The following is a 24,894-nucleotide window of genomic DNA, read 5'->3' as shown; positions in this document are numbered from 1 at the left end:
AGGGTTTTTTTTCCCCTTTTTAAATTAACAGGTTAGAAAAAAATTTAAGACAGTTTTGAGAATCAATCTGTCATCATATGTCTGCTCAAGAATGCATGCAATGTTTTAGATATAAGGGAAAAGGAGAGAAAAAGCAAAAGGAGAGGCTTTTGTTGAATGACGTTGGTCTTCTTTGGAGTTCTTGTTTGTTTTTCTGCTCGTTAAGCTCCTGACATTGAAACAGGCTTGAAAAGGCTGATAGCTACAACATCAGGTGTAGATTTAGGTATGTCATCAGGTCTAGCCATATAATACATATTGAAGTTGATTTTTACAGCAGAAACTAGTGTTGGAAAGCATTGCTTTTCTTCTATATTTCTCCTGACTTCGGAGTGCAGCACTCAGTATAGCTGCAGGAGGTTTGTGCAATAGATGATGTGCATGTTTTCATCTTAATTGTTGAAAATCTCTTTGTATTCTTGTAGCACTTTCGAAAATCAGTTTCTGTTCTTTTAGGCTGTAGCAACAATACTGTGGTGACTCACAGCTTCTTGTTAGAAAGTGCACAGGGCTGGAAGGTATCGAGTAATGGAACTGAAATCTATTCTTGAGGATCAAACTGCTTGGTGTACAGTAGAGTGTTCTTATTGAAGGACAACAACGATAGACCTCAATACGACAGGGACAGAGGAGAGGTAATAGAAGGAACAGCATAGGAAGATGTGAATGATAGCAGTGAGAAAATGAAAAGCTATTTGTCTTTAGAAATGGATGTTGCAGATGTAGGTGTTTTCAGATTACGTGGGTCACTGCATCCTTACTTGCACTTGGTGATGTTGTTCTGTTAGTCAGGCTGTGTTTTACATAGTTGATGCTTTTATCACTGTAAAAAAAACCCAAGCAAATATTTATTCCTATTGCTCATGACTGAGAGCAGTGCTGCTTTGGGAAGGAGGCTGTTCCCAAACATTCTAAAACCAAAGCAGTAATTCCCCAGCGGTTCATCCTTAACAAGGCAGTACAGAACTGTGGCAAGAGTCTTTCATTTTCATCTGTTTATTTGGCTATATCTTGTTAGATCTCTTCTTCATAGAACCATTGGGCACGGCAGCTGGGAGGGAAGGTTCATGGGACAGAGCCAAGCTCCAGTGGGTAATCAAATGTAAGCGGTTCTGGTATGGTTCACACACATGTAAATGCGCTGTGTTTCAGTGCAGGCTGTCTTGTCGTTTGCTTTTGTTCTGGCTTGTTCTCTCCAGCTGTGAGTTCATAGTCACCCACCGCCTTGGTTTCCTCATCATTTGTTTCCTTCTGATTCTTACATGTTGCTGATGATTTATATCATCTCCCTCATATCAAGGGAGATTCATCTTCATTTAGTTTAAATGCCTAAGAATATCCCTATTGTTTCTTCCACTTTCTTTGGACACCGGATTTACGTAAAGGAGCTGACATCCTCAGAAAGGAATCTCAACTGTAATTCTGTGCCAGTCTGCTCCATAGGAAGTGGTTTTGGTGTGTTGTTTGCTTGTATCCCACCTCATTATTAATATTATTATTATTACAATTACTAGAATTGCTACATTCTTGAATTCTTGCATATTAACTTCTTTCTAAAGGTCCTATTCAGAACTTTCTGCTTATTTTAAGCATAGGTATATTTGTACTTTAAATCACTTTTAGATGGTAACTTTAGAGCTTTCCATCCTCTGCTGTAGGAATACCTCCTTTACTCTTGATTGATGTAATGTAAAACGAAGTTTTCTGTGGCAGCCCAAGCTCAATCTGACTAATGGCATTTGTGGTGCTGTTTCCTTTCTCCCATTTCATGCCTTTTCCTTCCATCGTCTTTTGTTTTTGTCTGCTCTTCTGCTGAAAATGTTGGCTAAGGGAGGGGGATGGAGTCTTTGGGTTGCTTTTATTTGGGTGAGTTTGATTGTGGGTGAAGACTAGAAGTAATGGCCACGCACACAGCTTCTGAGCATACAGCTGCTTTGTTTCGGTCTCCTTCATCAAGAAGTGGACTAAAGGAGCACAGTGCCAGAAGGGACCTTGCAACCCCCACCTGCTCAGGCTGCCCAGCACCCATCTGCAGCCTTGGGCACCTCCAGGGATGGGGCACCCAGGGCTTCAGGCAGCGGAACCACAGCCTACATCTCCCCTCTTTTACATTAAAGCTATGCCCCCTTTATCCTTTCCTTGCTTCTGCTTTCTTGTTTTACTTGCCTGAATAGCTTGTGTGCCTTCTTGCATATGAACTAATGACAATAACCATGCTCAGCAACCACGTCTCCAGTATAATCAGGTGAGAATCAGCAGTCTGGGCCTCACAGAGCTGTTTGTTTGAGCCCAGCAACACAACCTGCCATAAATCTGCAGCCATAACCCCGCAGGCTTTAGCACAGTGCAATTTGCATCCATCTGTGTCTAGCATTTATATCACCGAGGTGTCTCAAGGCAGGCAGACCTGCTGAGTATTTATTGATCTATTACCAAAGCATGTGAGGAATGCGAGCCAGCTCGCTAGGAACCAGCTCCAAACAGCAGGCAGGGCACTGAGTTTATTTTCAGACTCACTGCTTTGGGGGGTGAAGCTCAGAGGTAGCATTCTGACCACATAGAACACTAACCATGTTGTCTTCTCCTGTGTGTCCCTGTGCAGTGTTTGCACAGGCATTTACACAGCTGCAAAGCAAACAGCCCCAAAATGTAAGGCGCACACCTTTCCTGGGTGTGCTGGGACTGGGGATGCTGCAGGGGCATCAGTCTGCCTGTGTTGGTTGTGCTGAGGTGTGCTTTGTTCCATTTTGCTTTGTTAGGTGGCACAAAGCAAGATGCATTTGGTGTTAGCACACAAAGGGTGAAAAAAAAGGGGAGAGGAGGGAAGAGGATCAAAAAAATCCCAAAAAGGGTCAATACCTTTGCAGGGTTTGTTTCTGAAGAGGAATCTGTAACAAGTCAGAGCATCTGGTTTTCAGTAGTAGCTGTGCAGTAGAAGTTTATGGCTTTTGAAACTGGTGAGTTGTAGGAGGAATTACATCTGCACTGTCTCAGTATAGCAAGAAAGTAAGTGCTATGTCTGTGTCTTGAATACTATCTTGATGGTATGATGAAAAAAGAAAAAGCCTTTGACCTTAAGACCTGTCACTTATGTGTTCTGCCAACCCAAACCAACGGGGTTCCCACCTCATCCCTGGAAGCAGGGATGGGGCAATAGGAAAAATGCAAGTGCTGCCACCCACCATCACCCAGAGAAGCTGTTCTGATTCGTGGTGCTACGTGTCCTGTTTGCTGTCTCTACAGAAATTACAAAGATGACAGCAAAAGGTCATGTGAAAACGAATGCAGTTTCTCGCTTTGCATGTGAATGCTCTGCCAGCAGTGAGCTGTTAGGAACCTTGAGAAGTTTCCCCCACCCTTGTGGGTGGCACAGAGCTACGTCAGGCGTTCCTAGTGTCCTTATCACCCCCTAGATGTGCTGGTTGATGTTGGTAGCATGCCTCTATAATGACAAGTGTTGAAAGGAAGGTGAAGAAGCAGAATAAATGGTTTGCAAAGCTTGTGATCTTTTTCTTATCCAATTTGCAAGTTATGCAGATCTCCTGTTGTCGCACCTTGTATTTGTGACTCAGAAGGGTGTGGATGCAGGTAACCTTCTCTTGGCTCAAGTAGCACTTGCTTTCTAGTCAAGAAAATATGCCTAATAAAGCTTTCACTTACATTGCAGTAGTCTGCCTTTGTACTGCCAAGGCTGTCCTCATTCTTATTTATAACAGTTGTCAGCAGTGGAATGATAATGACAATTTTTCCTTTTTTCTCTTTATTGTGCTGGTGTAGCAGTGTCTTCATATCAGCTACAGTAAATCTTCAAGATAAAGAAGTAATAATCATGTACATCCAGTATCAACATGAAATTTATGCAGGTGACTCAGAGCATAAAGTCTGGCCCATGTAGTTATCCCTGTGTAATGAACGTATCTAGTGGTTGGAACCAGTATTTTACCTGAAGAATAAGCAGCTTTAAATAATCTCTGATATTTATTAGATGAAACTTCTGCTTAATTTATCACCTGTGTAATTTTGTGTCACAAAGCCCTGGCTTTTCTCAGGGAAAATCAAACTCTAACTAGTTTTAGCCTTTGCTTAGCTTGTGGTACCATCACATTAATGAAGCACGAATGCAAAACCAAATGCACATGGACAAAAATGCATCCATTAAATATACACATTTGTTCCTGCTGGCCTTATAGATGTTCAGGAAAAGGTGAAGAGAGTTTTGCTGAAAGATTGTTTTAGGAACTGTTTGACCTTTGTCTGTTCCCAGCAATATTTAACTTGAGAGTGGAAAAATCACTTTTCTGCATATTAAAAGCAGGTATTTCATTAAAACCCTGTCATGATGTCAGAAAATGCAAACATGTGCCTATCTGTTTGTTTTAGATGGTATGGATGGAGTTCAGAGGAGGTGAACAAGGATGACCAAAGCAGAAGATACCTTCTGTAAGAGATTCTTGGAAGAGCCAACTGTGAGAATCACAACCAAATTATAACCAAAGAGGGAGCACAGAGTGTTTTTATCAAATAAAAAGTAAGGAGTAGAGGTGAATATTTCAGGGAGCAGGGGAGAGCGTGGTCTTGAAAGGCTCAAATAATGAGAAAAATAAGATTTTAAAGGAGGAGGCTTTTTAGACTGAATATTAGGATTTATTTCCAATTACGTCCTTGAATGCAGATGGGGAGTGCATTGCTGAAGGCGGTGGCTTAATGGTTGGCATTTTGAGGATAAGTTTTGTGGATTCCCCATCTCTGGAGGCATTTGAAGCCAGGCTGGATGTTGCTCTGGGCAGCCTGGTTTGGTGGCTGGTGACTCTGCACATAGCAGTGCATTGAAATGAGATGATTATTGTGGTCCTTTTCAACCCAGGCCATTCTTTGATTCTAAGTAAAAGCTCTGTAGAGCACCTTTAGTTCTTTTCTTGCTTGGCGCAGAGTGCTGCAGCGATCTTTGCTTGCTATATGTTAAACTTCAGATTTGTTATTACTTCTTTTTATGTGAGATATCAGCAGTTGCATCAAGATAAAATTGGAGGGCTGCCTTTTAAAGCAGTTGAAATGGGGTATCAACAAAAGTTGATTTATTTACAGTTCAGACATGGGCAGAGATCAGTGCCTGCAGCTTCACTCCTCTCTTGGAAGGCTGCAGGCTGCCAGGAGACCTCCCCTCAAAGCTCAACCAACTGAGCCACCTCAGCTGCTCCTCTGTAGCTGTGCCCTCTGTTCCATCGTCCTTTTCTCTTGTGCAGCCACTTAGGAGACATGCAGGAGAGAACCATTCCAAGCTATGTCTGTTCCAGGCAGCTTTCTGAGCCCTGAAGGTATTCAGGATACAAAGCCGGAGAGCTTTCACATAGATGGGATACTTAAGCTGTGTGTATAATTAAGATGGGATTATTTTTTTCATCACTCCACCCCTCTTTTCCCTTCCCCACTCTTCTAAGCCTTTGAAGCAAGGCCAGCCTTTATGGCGTGTCTGTCATATTTCTCCTGTTTCTGGAGCCCTTCCAGTGTTGGAGATTCCTGACAAGTTACAGGATTGTATCAGATAGGGCCTGTGAGGTGATCCTGTTGGCACAATCTGCTCTTCTCCGTGTCACCAGCATAAAGCAGAGGCTCACCCAGTCTCCAAGCTGAAAGATGGAACCCAAAATTGCTGGGATCCCTGTGTTCCTCAGCTGAGTATGTGTGAATATCCTGTTGGAATGTGCCTGGAAGGGTGCAGGAAGTGTTTCAGCTTTCTCTTGATGCTGTACTGAAGCTGTCAGACACTCTCGGTGTGTTATAGCTGAGACAAGCTAAGAAAGATCCCACTTTTAAAATTAAGTTGTTTGTAAAGAGCAGCCATACGAATAGAGGAAGAAACTCATACCAGCTTTGACACAGTTTTACGCCAGCACTAAGCTCTGGGCAGCTACAAAAGCAAAGCACACTGCCCTAACTGGAAACGTAAACAAGTATTGGTAGATGTGGATCCCTGTGTTCACCAGTTGGGCACTTTTCCTCCTATTCTGAATGGTTTGTTAGATTTTCAGCTATGCCTGAAGTTTCAGGTTTGTGTTTCAACAGACTCACTAACTTTGCAACTAATTGTAAAATTGAATTCAGGTCTATATGAGCACAATATTGATGGCTGTCAATAAATTGCAAAATTGGGTCTGTCTTTTCCAGCTCTTAAACTGGCATTATGCTCATCTGTCCTTGTTCAATATACTACCAAATGCTTAGTTCAGTGATTTCTTGTGTGTCCTTAGGTCTTACCATGAATAACTTCAAAAAATACAATTTTCCTGATCTTTTGTCTTTGGATTAAATTCTGGAGAGGACAGTGTGACAATTAGTGCAACAATCAATTGCTTTTAGTTATCAGTTACTCTGGTTGCTTTCAGTGAGCTGTTCTTGGTTCAGCTTACCTGATCCCTAAACCTTTGTGCATAAGCCAGGCGTGTTAACTTTTGACCTCATTTTGGCTGACAGTAGCAACCATCAGCAGCTGGAGAACTTTATCTTTCCACAACACTTTATAGTGCCTACGTACTGCCTGATAAGAGCTGGAGGAATTTGGCCTCTGCTGCAGCATCGCTTCGCTGTGTTCAGTGTGAAATTGTTTGGCGGGGATAAAAAACCACTGAGGTTTCCACTCATGGCAAAGGTTACAGAGAGGTAGTTTTGCTCTGAGTTTGCTCTGTACCCTGAACAGAAAGCAGAGAATCTTCTATAGTCTCTTCTTGACCTGAATGGTTTCTTTTTTTGTTGTCTTTTTTGCCTGAAAATGCCCCCACTCTGCTTCTGGTTATTTGTTGCTGTGGTGCAGCTGGCTGTGCTTTTTGGTTCCTTGGAATGGGCTAATGAGTGTTAAACTGGGAATTGTCTTTGTTAAGGATTGTGCTCTAATCTGCAGCTGAACAGATTTTGCTGTGAAGAGGTTTCATCTCCAGCACTGACACGTTCATGGAGGATGAATGTTTGTTACACGTTATTGCTTTGCTAGTTAGGGGGAAGTCATCGCTGTAACCTTGTTTTTGAATGTTGTGAATCGCTCTTGTGCTTCTGTGTAAGATGTGGCACTGGCACACGGTTTGCACGGGCAGTGTGAAGATATTGTCACCTGCTTGTGCACATGGTGAGCCCAGCAGCTGGCAGGTCGTTTTTAGAAGCAGACAGGAGGACACTCACTGAGGTCTGTCCTGGGGCTGCCATCCACATGTGTGTGCCTCATTAGGTCTGCTGTCAGTGTTTTCCCAACTACATCCTTGAAGTCATCCGACTGTGTTTGTAACCTGCAATCCACTTTTCAAGGAAATGGTACAAATTAAAGGTCAGGCACAGACACAAACATTTCTTACGGTGGAATTACAGGATGAAGCGAGTGGGGTGATGCTCTGCTAGACTTAGAACTGCAGAACATCAAAGAGGGAATTCCCGCTGGTGTGGCAAGTGAGGAAGTGACATATAGATGATAATTGCAAATCAGCATTATGCTCTAAGGCATTTGAGTTGGAGCCTCTTGCACTCAGTTGTACATCAGCAGACCTGAGCAGATGAGCAGTTTCTCCCTAGGACCAGGAGGATTTGAGAGTTATTCATCAGTTAAACATTTTCTGAATGCTTGTTGTTGTATTTAGCCTGTAATCACGTTTTGCATTTAAAGCCTCTCACACTGTATCTTCCTGATATGTTCAGTGGAAGGTGGTTTTGGAAAACAACCAAAGCAAACAAAACCAGGGGGCACTGGAGAAATCTGGCAACAGGTATCACCAGAGCTTATTGCAATGTCTTGTCCTTCCTTGATGTGGAAGGAGGGAAGTGCTCTTTGCTTTTCTGTTCTGTGTTTTTCTGGGCAGAATTGAGAATTAGTTGAATTCTGCTGGATTACCAGCAGGCTGGTGTTGAGACTTTGTTACTGCTTGTTGGTGCTGCTGTGTCACCCTGCTTGGGGAGTTAAACCCACAGAACATCAACAGTAGGCTTAAGTGTGCTTGAAATATGCATTTATTAACTGGAGGAGTGTGTGCTGGGAGTATTATAAGTAGACAGCAATAATTATCCAAATGAAGACTGTGCGTGTTTCTTTAATTAGGTGATCAGTACTTAAGTAACCAAGGGTTTTGAAGAGAGAATGGAGGTTGGGTGGGGAAAGTAGTGTCTGTTTTGCAGCGTGCTCTGTCTTGGTCTGCATTCAGAGAATTTAGCTTTCTGCCTCAGCTACTGATTTATTGTCTTAAACACAACCACCTTTTATAGACTCTAATGAGTTGATGTGGTCAAATGGCCTATTTAATTTTGATTAAGACCACATTTTTTAAGGTCAGGCTTTATGCCTGTAATACAGGCAGTAGTTATTATCAGTACTGTTGAATATTCAGTTACTTTTTGATCCTTAAGTAGGACATACAACTGCATGTATAATTACAGATATTCCTACCATTCCATCAGATGTAGAAGCTGCACGTTATGAGGCTTCTGTTTACTGGACAGTGCTGGGGGTTGGAGACATTTCCCTCTTGTTTTAAGCTGTATTGCCTTATGCATCTACTTCTCCATGGACACTGTTATATGTCTTAGGTAAAGTATACAGATATTGCTTGAAAAGACCACATTTGAGACTCTCTGGTACAGCATCCCTTTATGCTGATGATACAAGTGGTTAAAGCATTGGCTTAGAGTGGTCCAGGAGATTTGTCTCTTTTTCCCCACTGCTGCCTTGGAATGCCTGGAGCCCATTCAGAACTGCAGCAAGAGAGCTCTCTTGCTTCAAAAGACTGTTGAACTTCTTTTTTCCTGCAGTAAAGTTTATTGCTTCCTGTCTATTTGCCTGCTATTAAGGAAGGGTAGCTTGCCACCTGTTGTGTAACTTAATTCTGTAGAATTCTTCAGTTTATCCTTTGGGCACTAAAATTCTCTTATTTCATCTCACTTTCTGCCTTCTCAGCCAGCGGACTTGTCCTGGCCCTTCTGTCTGTGTTTTCCTTTTAATTGTCCCGATTGAGTTTATTGATGCAGCCCATTCTCCATTTCTTTTCCCTGCTTGTCTTCATTCTCAACACCTAACCTCTATTTATCAGTGCAGTGATGATAAAGAGTCTGAAAGGATGTTCTTTTTGAGCCTTTCCATGTTTGAAGGGCTTAATGCAGTTCATATGTAGCACAGGCACAAAACGTTGCTCCAGGCTGACACTTGGAACAGAAGATCTGAGTTTGAAAATGTTTCATTTTATGTTCTTTTGTTTACACGTGGCTGTAAATCTTTGAAGTGGGGGGTTTAATTCCTGTTTGTGTCAATTTCTTCATAATCCGTGCATGGATGGTGTTTAGGAGTGATGGAGTGGAAGTAATAAGCTACCAGCTTCCCTCTGAAAGTCTTTATTCCTCCACTGATGTTCACAGAACGTGTTCTGAGGGTGTGCAAGTAGGATCTATGATTTCTGGCAGACCTCTAAAGAGAGATATTTCTAATCTGTGGATAATGGATGAATTTCATGACCTACAATGCAAAAAGCATTGGGATAGTTCTTGTTAGGAGAGTGTTTTTCATATTGCTGTTTATTTTCTTACTAGTGTTTGATAGTGGTTTAGTTTTCTTTAGTGGTGTTTTTTTCCTTACTTCTGGTGCCCTCTTTTCCAACTTAGCGAGCACTAGTTCGGTAATGACTTATCTGCCTAAAATACGCTTAAGGTTACACAAAGGATATTCTGAGTAACCTTATGAAAAAGCACATGGGGCCTTTGATGGTGAGGAGTTAGAATGTGAGCTCCCACACACAAAAGGAGTACGATTTCTGCTTTCCCTGGTGAATTGCTTTCTGTTTAGAGGGGAATAGTAGCAAGGCAAGTTTTCACCTGTGTTCATTTATATGGATAGCTTACTGAAATGGCATCCCGGAGTTCTTGGAGCTGCCCTGTACAGTAGGAGAAGCACAATAAGGAGAAACAGCTACAGTAAACTACTTATTCAGCCTTTATGTTGAATTGTTGATCTGTTTTGAAGGACAGCATGCAAACACCACATGGTTTGCTTGTAGTATGTGATGTTTTCTAGCTATAGGCTTTATCAGTAACCACATGGGTTAGTTTGCTGCAATGGAAGTAGGACAGTCTGTCTGCTCTGAAAAGGAGAGTTACCAGCCAAAAAAACAAGGCAACTAGTTTGGCACTTCAGCTGATGTTCAGCCCACCCATACCAGCTCATCAATCTCTGAAGAAACCACTGATGAGATTTCAAATGACACAGAAACTGGCACTTCCTCCTAGAAAACAATATTTACTTGTATGGCTTTTACCCAGGGCTGCCTTGGCTGCCAGGGATTTATTGCTGTCAGGAAAGTGAGAATTTTTTCTGCTTGTAGTGCGTTTCTGTTTAGCACTGCTGTTGATTTGTGAGCAGGAGAAGAAGGAAACAGAAGAACTGTCAACTTTAATTTGTGGAATTCAATCTTGAGCACTACACTGCGGGCGATGTATAGAGTAAATAAATCTCCCCACCCACAGGCATTCATACTGCTACTTGTGACTGCACTTTCAGTGTGTTTAAGAATCTCTTTTGGGCAGATAAATGCAGAGGCAGAGTGTGCACGTGGTGTCTATTGTTCTTCTAATTGGATGAAAGCTATCGGTTAGGTCAGATTAGAAATCATGTCCTGGCTTACGCAGTGATGGGTTTCCGTTTCAAGAGCATGGATGTTTACAGCAAAACTGGACAAAAATTAACGATTTTCAATTAATTTTGATTATATATTACCACATTTCATAGAATCACGGAATGGTGGGGGTTGGAAGGGACCTCTGGAGATCATGTGGTCAAACCCCCCAGAATTTTAACTATTAATACTTAGTACCCCGTTGTGCTGGGAGATGTGGAAGCTCTGTGCTCTTACTGGAGAAATTTGAGCCTTAGAGGAAGAGAACAGCATTTGGATTTTGCAGTTGAAGGTATGGCATGTATGTCAACATGGCTTTTGTGAAGCCGTGAAAAGGAGCTCTTTCTGTATGTGTTGTCCCTCCCTTTGAAATGAGAGCAAATCATTCCTCTCTTGCTGCAGCAGAAAGCTGGCTGGGGCTGTTCAGGTAACAAATTGTGCCAAATGCTCTCGTGGGTAATAGTTCTCATCTAGTAAAAACTGGGATCTGCTTCTTGCTGCTTTCAGCTGCATGGATTAGAGGTGATGATTGGAAGCAAATGCCATTTTTATGCTAGGTCAGACAGGAGGGGTCAGCAGTTTGTTAAGCCCAGTTCATTGAAAGCATTTCAGAACAAACAAATGACTCTTAATTCTTTTTGTGATTGAATCTGCCTAAGGAATTTAAACATGCTTTGTTAGTAGCCTTAGAAAAATGAAGCCTTGTTCTCCTCACCGTGCTTCATCTCTTGCTTTTGCAGAGTTCACATACCCTGGGCGTGTTATCCAAGTTAACCTTTAAGACGACGCTGTAAAACGTGTGTAGATATATTCTGTCATGTACGTTAATGTTTTCCTAAAAGGCACCATTGCCAGCCTCTCAGCTCACTCTTTGGTGGCAAATTGTAGGAGCCCTGCAAACAGACAACCTTGTCTCAGAAGTGAGATTCTCCTCTTATCCATTAGTGGCTCTATCTCTAGTAGAAAGAAATGAATCTATCCAAAAGGAAAATCCTTACTTTCTATCAAGCCGTGTTTCAACTGTCCCTTGCTTTAGAGCGAAGTAGCATGAGACATGAGAGGAAAAGCTGGGAGAATATGCACAATTTGAGCTTATCTGCTGAAAATGACATCGGAAAGACTGTTCTGCACGAGATGTTATGTCGGCTTGTGTAGGGCAAGGCAGAGTAATGGCAATTACTCAACTACTTCATTGGTTCTCAGTGACTGCGAGGATCAGCCTCAGTGATGCGGAAGAGAGGGGATTCAGTGCACAAAGCATTGTCCTGAAGTGTAATCAGTGACACTGTGATTAATTCTCTGTTCCAAACTAGTTATGGTACAATGATAATGTTATGGTACAATGATAGCAATGTTATGCGTGATGTGTGACACTGAGCTGCAGTGCAGGTTTGCGGGCAATACAATTCCAGGCCTTAATTGGAGAGCTGCTTCAATTGTATTCTGTGTTCACTTGACAGCAATCAGAATCTCCTTTTTTCCCTCCCTGCAGCACATTCGCAATGAAAATTGGTCCTTTTAGGAGATGGAAAGATCATGTAGGCCACGACAGTACAACCTGCAAAAGATTTCTGCTTTCAAAGTTACATTTTTTCAATAAAGAGTTCCTCAAAAATGAAAGTCTGAGCTCTTGAAATGAATCCGGGTGCTGTCGACGTGTTGCTTAGCAGGGATGCAGTGCTGGCTGACAGCAGTGTGCTGCAAGGGGAGCACGAATGTCACCTGGGGAGAAATGGTGCCAGTTCATTTTTTCAGCTGCTGTAATTTGTGTAGGGAGAGAAATCTCCTTGCTGCAAATACATTGTGTACAAACACAGGTTTCTTTGTGGTGAGTTCAATGTGAAGACAGACAGCTTGTTCTTCACAACTGACTTTTAAACTTGCCCTGTGCCCCGAAAGAAGGAAGTCAAGGTTGGCAGCAGTGAACTTAGTGCACGTTGGGTTGGGATAAAGGAGGTTTAAGCATTCTTTCCAGGTTTATGAGCTCAGCTGCTGTGTAGCTTAAATCTTAGCTCTAAAATACTCTGAGCGCGGAGCTTGTGAAAAATGTCTTTGTGATGCAGAAGCCGCCTTCTAATTTCCTTGCTCCCACAGTGCCTTCTTAGGTTCAGGCAGATGATGATGAGTCTCGGATTTGAAATAGGACTACACCGAAACCAACTTTTCTCCAAGCAAATTCTTTCTTTGCAAATCTCAATTTGAAATTTTAGTTTGAAAGGGAGGATGGTATTTGTTTCCCCGATGGAAGTCAAGCAGGTTGCTATTTCTATTGCGTAGAATGGTTTGTGCTTTATTGCCTGGAACAGCAGGTGTAACATTTAGGCATGTATTACTGGGTACATGGCACATAGTTTGTGATAGAATTATGAGAAGTTCTGGGTAGGAAAAATGCAGAATGATATTGTCATATGTAGGAAGTTTGTGTGTACGTAAGATGCAAGTAGTTTTAAAACAAATGCAGATTAATCCTTTCATCTGAATTTTCTGCAAGGCAAGTAAAAGCACTGCCTATTCCCCTTCTCTCTAGAGTAGTATTAAGTTCCCATTTCCAGTCTTGCACAGGTGGGAGAGAGATTTAAAACCATTTCATGTGTGATATAAAGAAGTTGTTACAAGCTTAAGTGTAAAACTTACGGTTATCCACAGCTTTGACAAAGTGCAGTTGTTAGAGGAAATTCTATACCCATGGAAGGGAATAGGAAATGTGTGTCTCCTTAATGGATTTTTAGGTAGAACAAATTACTTCTCAAACATGATCAGGGATTCTGAACATTAAAATGAATGTCAGTGCTCAGAACTACTCTTTCCTGAACAGATTTGGCTATGAAAGGAAAGAGGTGTCAGACGAATTATAAAGCAGTTTTCACCCCATGGATCTTTCTTGTGAGAGCTTAAAACAAATGCATATGTTATCCTTGGGAATGCTTCACTTCTGTGGTATGGCTGAGGTTTATCACATTGATAATTTCCAAAGCCATTGTTGTTGCCCATACCGTGTCAGTACTCAGACACCTACATGTCTCAATGTTTGCATCACTACCCACCATGCCAGCACTATACCCCCAACAAAGTGGTGTTGTCATTACCACGTCTGTGTTTTGTTTTTATAAGACCTTAGATAAAGAACTCTATAATTTTTTGTAATCAAGCCCAATTTTAATTCCAGGCACGGTTAAGTGTTAGTGTGGGTGAAGATAAAGAAATGAGGTTAAAAATGGTCGTGATGGCATAAATCCTATTCAGTCAGCGCTATTAGTTGCAGTTATGTGTCAGTGCAATACAAAAACTTTTCCTTTGTTATTCTGTACTAATGGTAACGTGCTGTAAGGAAAAGAGAAACATCTGTTTATTAAATAAGAAAGGGTAGAACTCGTATAATGAATAGTTTTACTTTGCACATAGTATTATTATATAATATACTATACGTATCATATAATACATAGTAGTATTTTGGGGCTTCTTAGTCTTTCAAAACACTTCCTTATTCCCCCCTTTTAAAACGTACTTTAAGTAAGCTCGTTTATTTCCCACAGAAAATGAAGCTTTTCTCTTATGCTCCTCATTTATTTATTCACTCTCTGAGTTTTGAAGTGTGGTAAATACTGCTTTACAAATCAAATTAAATGATCTCTAGAGGAAAGGACGTGAGAATGGCAGCACTGCTGGAGGAAATGGGGAAGATCAGGAGCTATTTTTTTCCCTTTACATAAGTGAAAATGTCAGTTTTACCTTTCTGACTTAATGTAGGGAACACCTGATGATGTCAGGTATTGGCTGTAATGCTTTCAGCCCTTACCATACATACCTTTCTGCCTATGTATTTCCAGCTCTCATGTCCTGAAGTGGTATTTAATAAGCTTTATGGAAGCATTTGCAATTATCTAATAGCACCTGAAAATTGCTTACTAAATGACAGGAGGAAGTTTCATTTGCGTTCCATATCTGATGTTAAATCTGCTAATCCTCCATAGCCTCTGCCAGGAAAAACAATGTAGACAGACCTGAATTTTATTAAAATTAGAACCTGAGCACATTGCTTCCTATTCTTCCCTTACACACCGTCAAATAAATCCCCTGCAATCTGTCGATTCAGCCATTATCCTCATGATTTTCTTGAATGCCTTAGTTATCAGTTCCTTACAGAGCACTCATTCACAGCCCTTCCCTCTTGGGTCACCTTCCCTTGCCCTGTGAATGCTATCTCCAGTTTTTCTCCTGTTTATATAAGTTAATCTTCCACAGAGTGACAGGTTTTGGTTTTTTTCCTTTCATTAATGAGAATTCCTAATTGTACCTAATGAAGTGTTTGCTCATACTGTTAGAATAATATTATATGAGAGCACAGTCGAGATAAGAGACCCTGAAGAAAAATAAGCATTTTAAAGATTCTGGATGAGATAACAAAGCTGCTTTTTTTTTTTTTTGCCAATATTTTCCTATTTTATTTGAAAATGGCTTCTGGCACAGCTGTGTAACCAGGACTATTTCAAACGCCATCCATTATTTATTGGCCTGGTTAGCAAACAAGGACACCTTTGAGTAGGGCAAATGGTGAGGTCAGTTTACGGTGCTTTACGCCAGCTGAGGACGAGCTTTTTTTGTTGGTCTTTTTCTCTAAAATTTTCCATTTGGCGTGAGCTGCTCTGGGGAAAGCAATAGGAACTTGGGGAGGGGAGCAGGAGGGAGCTTGAGTTTATGGAAAGCTGGCACAAGAGGAATTGTGCCTTTGATTTGTTCCCCAGGTGCATCAGATCAGGTTGCAGACCAGGCTGCCCATAAAGGCAGTTCCTCCTCACCCCAGTAGAAACTACAAAAAATGTAGTTGAAGAGAGAAATTGTAACAACTGTTATGTGCTGAAATGGCTCAGCACTGTATCTTTCTACAGAGTGAATCTGAGAGGATTAAATGCTGTCCAACTGCCTGAAATACACTGAAATTTCCAACTCAATTGGAAGTAGCTTGCTAATTTATAAGTTACTTGCTTGTGATGTTCAAAAAACACCAGCACAGCCTGTATTGAAAGGAAACTTAGGGAGGGTGACAGCGTTAAGAGGGTCAGAAGAAATTTTTCTCATGCTTGTGGCAGCCTGTAGGCGTTAAGGACCTTAAACTGCCCTATAAGTAAGTAAGTACCATCCTTGTGGGGTAAGAACGTGAAGACAAGGTTTCTAACAGCGGTTATTATCATGGAAAGAATTATTCTATAGAAAATATGCTTATCATGGAATCACCAAGGTTGGAAAAGTCCTCCACCATCATCCACGATCATCCATCAGAAGGGGCAATAAAAGCAAAGTGTATGTGTAAAAATGTGTTAGTGAGATAAGAGTGTTATAAACTGTTTCAGTAAGAAACGAGCTGTGGGGGACCTGCTTTCTTCATAGTTTGCTAATAATCTCTAATCTAGACTCTGATCATGGACTTTGCTATTTTAGGTTTTCTTGTTGTTGCTTAATGCTTCTATTTTGGTCGTAGCATGTGTTAACGGATTAGATATGTATCTCCAGAGTGTGAAATGTATGTTCAACTGGTGTAGGCTGGGCCCACACAGGTAATTACCTGCAAAGTACCTTACAAAAAAAGTACACTAGTCCTCATGGAAGAGCTGTGAAGTCCTATTGCTTCTCCAGTTAGTCTTATTTCTCTTATGTAACACTGGGCTAATGCAGGAGGGAAGCAATCTGTATGTCTGTATTAGGATAGCACTTGAAAGGGCAGAGCAATATGATGTAGTGCATAGAATCATTAAGAACTCTAGGATCACAAAGTCCAAGCCCTGTATGGGCACTGGCCTGGGCCCCCATCACTCTCAGTTCACTGATCTTCCATTGTAGTTGTGATAGCTTTGGGAAAGTAAAAATTGCACGATTGTTATCTCTACAATAACCCATCTTGAACTGTTTGCCCTTTTTAGAGAGATGCTCTTTTGGCTGTTCTGATTCAGATGCAGTACAAATGGGTGGTAATCTTTACGTCAGGGTTGCAGGAATTACTGAATGAATTCAGCTGGCATCTCAAGGCAATGTATCTGGTTTAGCAGGAGCCTCCGCTCAGTCTTGCTTCTCCTGCTGGGAGTTTGCATGGGCTGAGTGCTATTTAATAATGATTCTACTTCATAATAATGAAACTGGGTCCTGTGTCACTACTTTTTTATCACACGTGTGCATGAGTATATCTAAATATCAAACTGACCCAAAAGTGAATAGATTAGTTCTTCTTCTACACTCATGATGGATAATGCCAAACAATATGTTTATGATTCAGATGGTGTCCCTTACCTGAAGTCAATAGAGATATGCTGATCTGTATCAGTAAAGGAACTGGATGGGCTAAATCTTGGATTCTAGGCTGTTCGTGTTCAAACCAACATTTGTCTGCATTGTGTTGTCTTTAGTGGCGCTGTAATCCTGTCTTATTCAAGTAGAATGTAAAGGATCTCTGTTTTGGTGTTGATTTTCAGGAATGATTACAAAGCATCTATAAGACTGACTTTGCTTAGAAGGACAAGTAGATTAAACAAGCAGTATTCTTGAATTTGTGGAAATTTAAGCACTTTGTGCAGGATCTTGGCCAGCAGAAGGCAGTAACTGCTCAGCTTTGAGTTGCTGTTAACGAGGTATGCTTGCTTGCTTTAGCCATTTTCACAATGTAGATCTACGGGCTGAACTTTCAAGGTTTCAGAATTAATTTACTGTTAATGTGCTGTTGTTTATGATTCCCCATAAGCAATGTTTTCCCATTCTTTCCTAGGCCTCAGTCTTTTACTTCTCACGTACCATATTCAGCATGCTGCTGTTCTATCACTTGCTGGTTGGAGCCTTTCTTCCACTCGTCCTCTTTTCAGGGAATTGGGTTTCAGCAAAGAACATCAACTTTTACAATGTGAGACCTCCACTAGACCGTAAGTAGACGGTTCTGTTTTTCTTGCATGTGCATTCATAACAGTATTTTAGTTAATTTCCATATGCTTTCAGCAATTTGTTTCTTAAAAGTTTTTCCTCTTTAAACACGAAGAATTAGATTTTTAAAGCAAAACTTTTTGCTTCTCAATCAAGAGCAGTTTGTTTCTAAGGCTTGTGTTGCCTGATAGGAAATAAACTGTTGAATGCAGCACTAAACTAAAGAGTTCACCACAGCAACAGCTTTTATATTTCTAATGTTTTCCATGATATTTTTCTGCCTCTGAAGCATCTCCCTGCAGACAACATTATGCGGTAGATTTCTTGTAAATACAGAACAGGTGTCTTTTGTCTTTAATGTTGTTGGGTTTTTGGTAAGGGGAAGAATAGGTGTGCAGCATGCAATTAATTCAAGCTGAAGGTAATTAAAAACGTTGTGAGACCTGTGAATCCGGTTGTTGCTAATAGCATCATACTTTCGCCTCTTATCTAACATCAGAAGTATTTTACCCCTTCACTTAAGAAAAGATTTTCCTGATGATAAAACCTGATACAGTATAGGTGCACATAGGGAACCGTGCTTCTTAAGTTCATTTTTATATATGTATGTAATGTAAATAAGCTTTTCAAATAGTCCTCCTGATCCCTTTGTTGAAGGGAAAAGATTCTCCAAAGTTGGAGATCAAGACCAGAAGCAGGTTTTGAAGAAGTAGATTTTGCATCAAAGGAATGTAGATGGGTTGTGTATCTGCACCAACGTACAGTTGGATGTATTACAATGTGTACGTATATACATGTAAATATATACAAGGTGTTCTCTCTTTACTGCTTTTCCCACCGATGCTTAAAAGGTATTCTGGGTTGTGAGAGACTGAAAAGAGGAGGAAATGTTTTAAAGATCAAGCAAAGCAAAAGCAGTTAAAAGCTTTCAGCAAAATTTGTGTCATAAGATGCATTTATCTAACAGTGAACTATCACTGAGAAGATGCACATGTATGTAACATGTTTGTGTATGTGTGTGCAAGCACTTAAAATACTACTTTAAACATTTGATTTATGGTTGTTTTATTGGTGTTTGTTATTTGTTTTGTAAACTTATTGTATTTTAATACTTTCAAAGCCACTCCATTTCCAAACAGTTTTAAGTGCTTTACCTGTGATAATGCGGTGGACAATTACAACTGCAACAGATGGGCTGAAGATCGGTGGTGTCCTGAAAGTAAGTGTTTCTGCACTAAGGGCTTTCTTCCTACACACTTCAACTTGTTTCTCCCTGACTCAGCCATCTTGTTGAAGTCTAACTGAATAGGATTAACATACCAACACAGTGATGTTGATGCCCTCAATTATGTTATTAGTGAGTCTGAGTCATATGATTTTTGCTGAGTTTAATATTCTGACCGTTGCAGAGTGCAAAGCAACACTGCAAAAATTAATATGTATATATAGAAATAGACGTGTGTGTGTGTACTTTCTGGGAATTAATTGTAAGGGTGTTATCAAAAAAACCTTGAGAATTGCCTTCTTGGCCTTATCTCCTTCTCTTTGGATAACATCCCAAGGTGTGGCGGTCGTGGTGGTGACTCTGCTTGTGACAATCAAGACCTGAATGACTGGGCAACATACTTGTATGAGAGAATGATAGATACGTAGAAAAGAATGGAAATATGTTTCCTCATTTTTCTTCACAGTGGTGGTCACGGTGGGAAAGGGAAAGAAATGAACCAGAGGAATGAAGGAAATGTCTGAAACAAAGAAGAAAACAATGTGCTGCAAAAAAAGAGTAGAAAATGAAAGATTAATGTGTAGCCTGTAGTACAAATATGTAGTTTAAATGCTAGAAGTTTTTCTGGAGGCTTGAAGGATCAGAGAGATTTCCTCACTAATTAATTTCTTGCTAAGCGGTATTCTGAGTGAGTTGAAAAATGGCTTTATACATCTTGCTAAATGTTGAGAAGTTTTTGAGCCCTGTAGAGGAGTTCACACTGTCTGAAAATGAACGTGTAAACATTTGTTTTGTAGGTGCGCAGTACTGTCTGACAGTTCATCTCTTCACAGACCATGGGAAGAGTACATCGGTCACCAAAAAGTGCGCGACTGGGGATGAATGCCATTTTGTGGGCTGCCATCATCACAGGGAAAGCGGTCACACAGTAAGCGCTACTTCTTACATAGGAGAAGCACGTTGGCTTTAAGAGTTCAATTTCAGCAGCTGTTTTACCTGCAGAGCTGAAGAGCAGATGCCAGCATCTGTTCTACAGTACTTCACGATTGAAATCCAGTTTCACCAATAGAAGCATGACTATCCTTTTCCTCCTACTTTCCTATGTGCGTGACTGTGTGATGGGGTGTAATAAGCACTTCTAAAGAAGCACCTGATGGCAGAAATCTAGAAGAGGCAAAAAGCGATTTTTCTGTAGCATAAAACCTGCTGGGAGTTTGAAAGTTGCTATTTACAGACCCATGAAGCCAACCTTGAAAAGCAAGGCAATGCCCCCCAGCAGCCACCATATTAATACAGTCACTGATTAAGGGCTGTAACCTGGGTGTCTTATTTCTTATAAGGGTATTTCCAGTCTCAAGTCTTGCAGTTACTGTCGTGTTCCATATTTCACTTCATTAAACTCTTGCAGTTTGTCCAGTTCCCTTCTTGCCTTGGGAGACTTTCAGTGACATTGTCATGTTGTGCAAAACATTCTGTTTCAATAACTGGAGATATTTTGATGATCTTCCTCTTAAAATTCTTCGCAACTCTGTGAATAGACTTAAGCTCATTTTCTATCCTGTGTGATTTATTTTTTAATTAATATGAGCTGCTAAACGATTTTGGGGATGGAAGTCAGTCTAACCTTCCATGTTTTTGCAAAGGAGCTGTTTATCATAGCATAGTTATTGGGCTGGGTGGTGAATTACTCTGGGGAAGCTGTGGTGTGTAGTTTGGAGGAAGAGCTGTAACACCAGTGCTGCATCTGCTGCCTTGGGTCTGGCTGCTGGGTAACGTGCTTAGTTTATTATCCTCTGCAGTCATCTTGCAGATCGTGCATCTCTAGAAGCCGCTGCTGAATTGCCCCGTGTGCAGTGATTTCCTTTTTCTCAACAGGAATGTGTTTCTTGCTGTGAAGGCATGATTTGCAATGTGGAGATCCCAACCAATCATACAAACGCGGTACTTGCTGTGCTGCATGCACGGAGGACGTCGGATGGCAGCCGGCGGACGGTCAGCATTGCAGTGCTTGTGTCAGTCATGGCAATTGCATTGTCGTGATGCAGCATCCTCCCTTTGCATTGCTTGCCTTTGTGGGCCCTTGGAACATGTAAGGAGCTCAATATGCTCAAGGAGAAACCACCAAGACTTCTTGATTACATAAAATGTGAGAGGACAGTGGGAAGACGTATATATCATGCAGTCCTTGGGTGTTCTAATGAAGATATTTCAAATGGTCCACAGTATTTAAAGAAGAAAAACAAGATGTACACACAGAAAAAGCACAGCAGGAAACCCAGTGGTGACTGAGCAGTGAGGCAGAATCAAGTTGTTATGATGGTTTTATGATGAAAATGCATGTATGGTTTGTGTGTGTTTGATCAAAGAAAGGAGGTTTCTGTAGACAATCAGGTGAGTTAAAGGGGAGCTCTCGGTGGACCATGTGCCAATTTGTGTTGTAATGTAATGGAAACTGCTTCTAAGCTATTTATCACTGTGCATAACACTATGAATAACATGGGCTGTAAGCTGTATGTAAGCTTATAATTAGGTATGGTTTTCATGGAGAACTCATATGAAAGAAGTTCGACCTGGTGTAGGGAACCTGCTTTGTCAGGGGGGTTGGACTCGGTGATCTCTAGAGGTCCCTTCCAACCCCTACAATTCTGTGATTCTGTTTTGATCAAAGCTGTCATTTCTATGGGAAATAAAATAATACCTTATGCCTTTCTTTCCTATAGAATGTCTCACACTGGGATTACAAAACAGTATGAAGTTAGGTAGAGTTTCTGTCTGAAAAGGATGAACTGATGGAGCACCTAACTCAGAATTCCTTACTGCCCTCAGAGGCAGGATTTTCTTGCAGTAGAGTCCCACCTCGTGTGCTCACCACAGCTTCTGAGTCCTTTTTGTTATGTTAACATGGCAGTAATGCCACACATTTCAAATTGTGGCTACAGTCAAGCAGTTACTTCATCATAAAAACGGCATATGGGCCCTTTTACAAATAAGGAGAGAACTCTGCTATGTTCTCTCTTGATTTGCAGAAGATTCTCCCAGGAATGTTGCTCTCCTCGATGGATCAGAAGTCAGCAACTGGATATCCTAGGCCTCTGGACATAACTTTATGTAGCACTTGAAGATTTGGGGCCAAGCTCTTTTTTTTTTTTTGCAGTATTATGGTGATTAATGTGGTTCAAATAAACAGCTTTGACTATTTGAATCCTGGTCATGCAGATGACAGTTCTTCAGTCAGATGAACAGCTACAGATACAGCAGTGACATGTACTGGAACCTTTGTTTCCTTCTGTGTTGCTTGTGATGCAGACCAGCACTCCCAGGCTGCTCCAGTGAGCTCCCACCCCTAACAGCCCTGTAGCTGGAGCTGCATAGGCTGTCCTGAGTACGGTCCACAATAAGTCAGGCGTGCAGTTACTTCATTAATGCTCTACCTTATTTATGTTCTTTGCACTGCAAACTCACAGGCCAGCAGGTACTTGATTTCAGGTTGTTGTCAGGATAGTTTGATATGATCCTAAATCTAATAAATTTCAGCTGCTCCTGTTTGCCAAATTGTGTTTCTTCAAACTCTCCCTTCTCCAGCAACCCAATATTCCAGCACAGCTAAGGGTTTCACTGGAACAGGTTGCCCGAGGAGGCTGTGGATGCCCCATCCCTGCAGGTATTCAAGGCCAGGCTGGATGTGGCTCTGGGCAGCCTGGGCTGCTGGTTGGTGACCCTGCACACAGCAGGGGGTTGGAACCAGGTTGTTGCTGTGGTCCTTTTCAACCCACACCAATCTGTGATTCTATGATTTCACCCAACAAGGTTGGAGAATTGCATTATGTTTCTTTCTTTTTGTAAATAAAATTGTGATTCATTTATGAGTATATCTCTGTGATTGTTCTGATCTTTTCTAGTGGCTCAGCCAAAATGAGAGGGGTTGAAAGGTACAACAGATTGTTGCAGTGTCTTTTGGAGATGAGGTTTCTTAAAAGCTTTGCTTTACCAAGAGATTCAGAAGTGATCTCTAAAATGTTCAAGTAACCCTAGAAATTGGGGGTTTTAAACATTAACATTGTCTGAGGTCACTGGGCCATCCAACGTGCCAAGCTGCCAAGGATGATTTTTGGACACGTTTCCTTTGTTCAAAGATCATCCCTGGGTAGCAACACACCTACAGCGTTAATCTTGGGCTCTGACATACCTACAGGCATAGTTAGAATTGATGTTTAGTGATGAAAAACATGTTTTTTGCTGTGTGACCCACAGGGTTTGCAAACTTTTCTCCCATGGAAAAACCACCCCAGATTTGCTCTGTGCTCCTCAGGGAGTCTCTCAGTTGTGTGTGATGTTTGGGACCATGGATCTTTTCCTGGTTTTGTCATTGAACATCAGGTACTTCCATAATGTTGTTTCTGTGAGCAATTATGGCAATCATAATGAGGCATTAAAGTGCTCTGTAGACTTACATTGAGTTTACCGTAAATACTTGCTCTGCAAATGCCATTTTGGAGCATTCAGGAGTACCAGGAAGCCCCTGGAAAGCAGCCCAGGGGGTGGGCTCTGGCACAGAGAAATGACTTTCAGGTTCTCTGCAGCTGCCAAAAGGCCGTGGGGATGTGTGTGTATCTCTGCTCATCTTTGTCTTGGCTGAACTGAATTTTATTCTCTTTGTCACACTGAAAAGATAAGGAATGTGCACATAATGTATGTATCTGAAGAATCGCCTATAAAATAAAATAAAGAGTGCCAAAGTACTGTGCTTGGTTCTAACTGCCTTCTTTTTAACTCTTATAGACACAGCAGCCTGGGCTAATGAAGGGATTCTGTGTTGCTGAAGGTGTATTTTTTAGTGTATCAATGTTCCAGTATCAGAATTCATTCTCAGTTTTGCTTCACATCCATGTGATGTGTTAATGCCTCAAGTAGCCATGCAGCTTTGGAAGTGCCATTTGGATAAGTGCTCATCTGTAAATGCATGTGCTGATACTTCTGGGTATACATCCAGCCTGCTGCATTCTCACTCATGGGACAGAGTAAGAATCCCACTTTTGTCCATGAATATGTCATATAAAGCATCTGATGCAGTTAAGGAGGAAAGATGAGGTGGTTTGATGACATGTGTGTATCATTTTATTTGTTTAATGTTGCATGGGATGATCTAGGGAAGACCCACTGGGCACATAGCAGGGAACAAGCAGCATTTCTTTTTTACTTCTGAAAAGTACTAAATAATTGGAAGAATGCAGCTTTAAAAGTATGGTTTTGTGGCATTTAAATGGAAATCAATTTTTGCCATGACTTATAATCAGAAAAGCATCAAAGAATGAAACATCCTTCTTGAGTGGCCCCAACAGAACAACTGAAGTCTTGATGCAGGTTGCAGGCATGCAATCCAGTCATTTAAACAGGATCAAGTGCTCATTTCAGGTGTATAGAGCAAAAAATCAACAAAACCTCCAGTTATTTCAGAAGGCAAAGGTCTGCAGAACCACCTTCTGTGTCCTGAGCCAGGAAGGAGCCTTGTTGCAGTGCAGGGCATTGCAGTCTGTGCTGCTTGCAGGTGTCTCCAATTAAGAAAATGAGTCAGTCTCCATTCCTGTGCACCTGGTGACTCTATCCTGTGCTGGAGCACAGCAGTGTGCTTGGGCTCCTCGTGTCTCCTCCATTTTCAGACGTCAGCCTGCTGTGCTGCTCAGAGCAGAAGGTAGGAATGTGCTACTCGATGTGGGTATCGTGACTTGTTTTTTTTTTTTTTGCTTTGATTTCATGTTGATTTGCCAAGGTTGCTTCTAATGCTGTTGTTGGTATTATAGTAAAAAACTGTGGTTATTAACAGTGGGAAAACTGAGGATGGTGTTCAAATAATGGTTTGTACAAAAAGGTGATGTTGTTAAAGAGGGATTGAAAGATCATAGGTCATTTGTATTAATTTGGCCAAGTTATAGCACTTTTGAGGTTATTTTATCCTTGCTGTTTGCAGGGTGCTGCTCTAGAAGGTGGCTCATCTCACATGGGCTGCAGCCCCAGGCTTACTGCAAGCTGTAAGTCCTCTGTCAGGCAGCCACGTGTTGGGTTTTGGTTGCAGTGTAAGGGATTTGTTGAGGATGTGGTCCC

At 41.3% G+C, this 24,894-nt stretch overlaps 1 protein-coding gene across 5 annotated transcripts in view; it reads left to right on the top strand.

The window, feature by feature from the left end:
- LYPD6B (LY6/PLAUR domain containing 6B) overlaps positions 1 to 23,534 on the top strand; it is a 30,926-nt gene extending 7,392 nt beyond the window's left edge. For 2 of the 5 annotated variants that reach the window (XM_032445921.1, XM_015869229.2), the window contains exons 2-5: positions 17,422 to 17,572; positions 18,691 to 18,789; positions 19,593 to 19,723; positions 20,671 to 23,534. In XM_032445921.1, coding sequence (XP_032301812.1) covers positions 17,458 to 17,572; positions 18,691 to 18,789; positions 19,593 to 19,723; positions 20,671 to 20,835 — 510 coding nt within the window. In that variant the 5' untranslated portion in view covers positions 17,422 to 17,457 and the 3' untranslated portion in view covers positions 20,836 to 23,534. Of the gene's footprint in view, positions 1 to 4,419; positions 4,568 to 12,165; positions 12,499 to 16,787; positions 17,346 to 17,421; positions 17,573 to 18,690; positions 18,790 to 19,592; positions 19,724 to 20,670 lie in introns of those variants that run through there. The other 3 variants (XM_032445920.1, XM_032445922.1, XM_015869230.2) reach the window with 3 other exon arrangements.
- The last annotated feature ends 1,360 nt before the right edge of the window (positions 23,535 to 24,894 follow it).

The sequence above is a fragment of the Coturnix japonica genome, chromosome 7 (genome assembly GCF_001577835.2).
Source record: "Coturnix japonica isolate 7356 chromosome 7, Coturnix japonica 2.1, whole genome shotgun sequence".
NCBI classification, from domain to species: Eukaryota; Metazoa; Chordata; class Aves; order Galliformes; family Phasianidae; genus Coturnix; species Coturnix japonica.
Note: the sequence above shows the minus strand (reverse complement) of the source record. Positions and strands in the feature narration are given on the sequence as shown.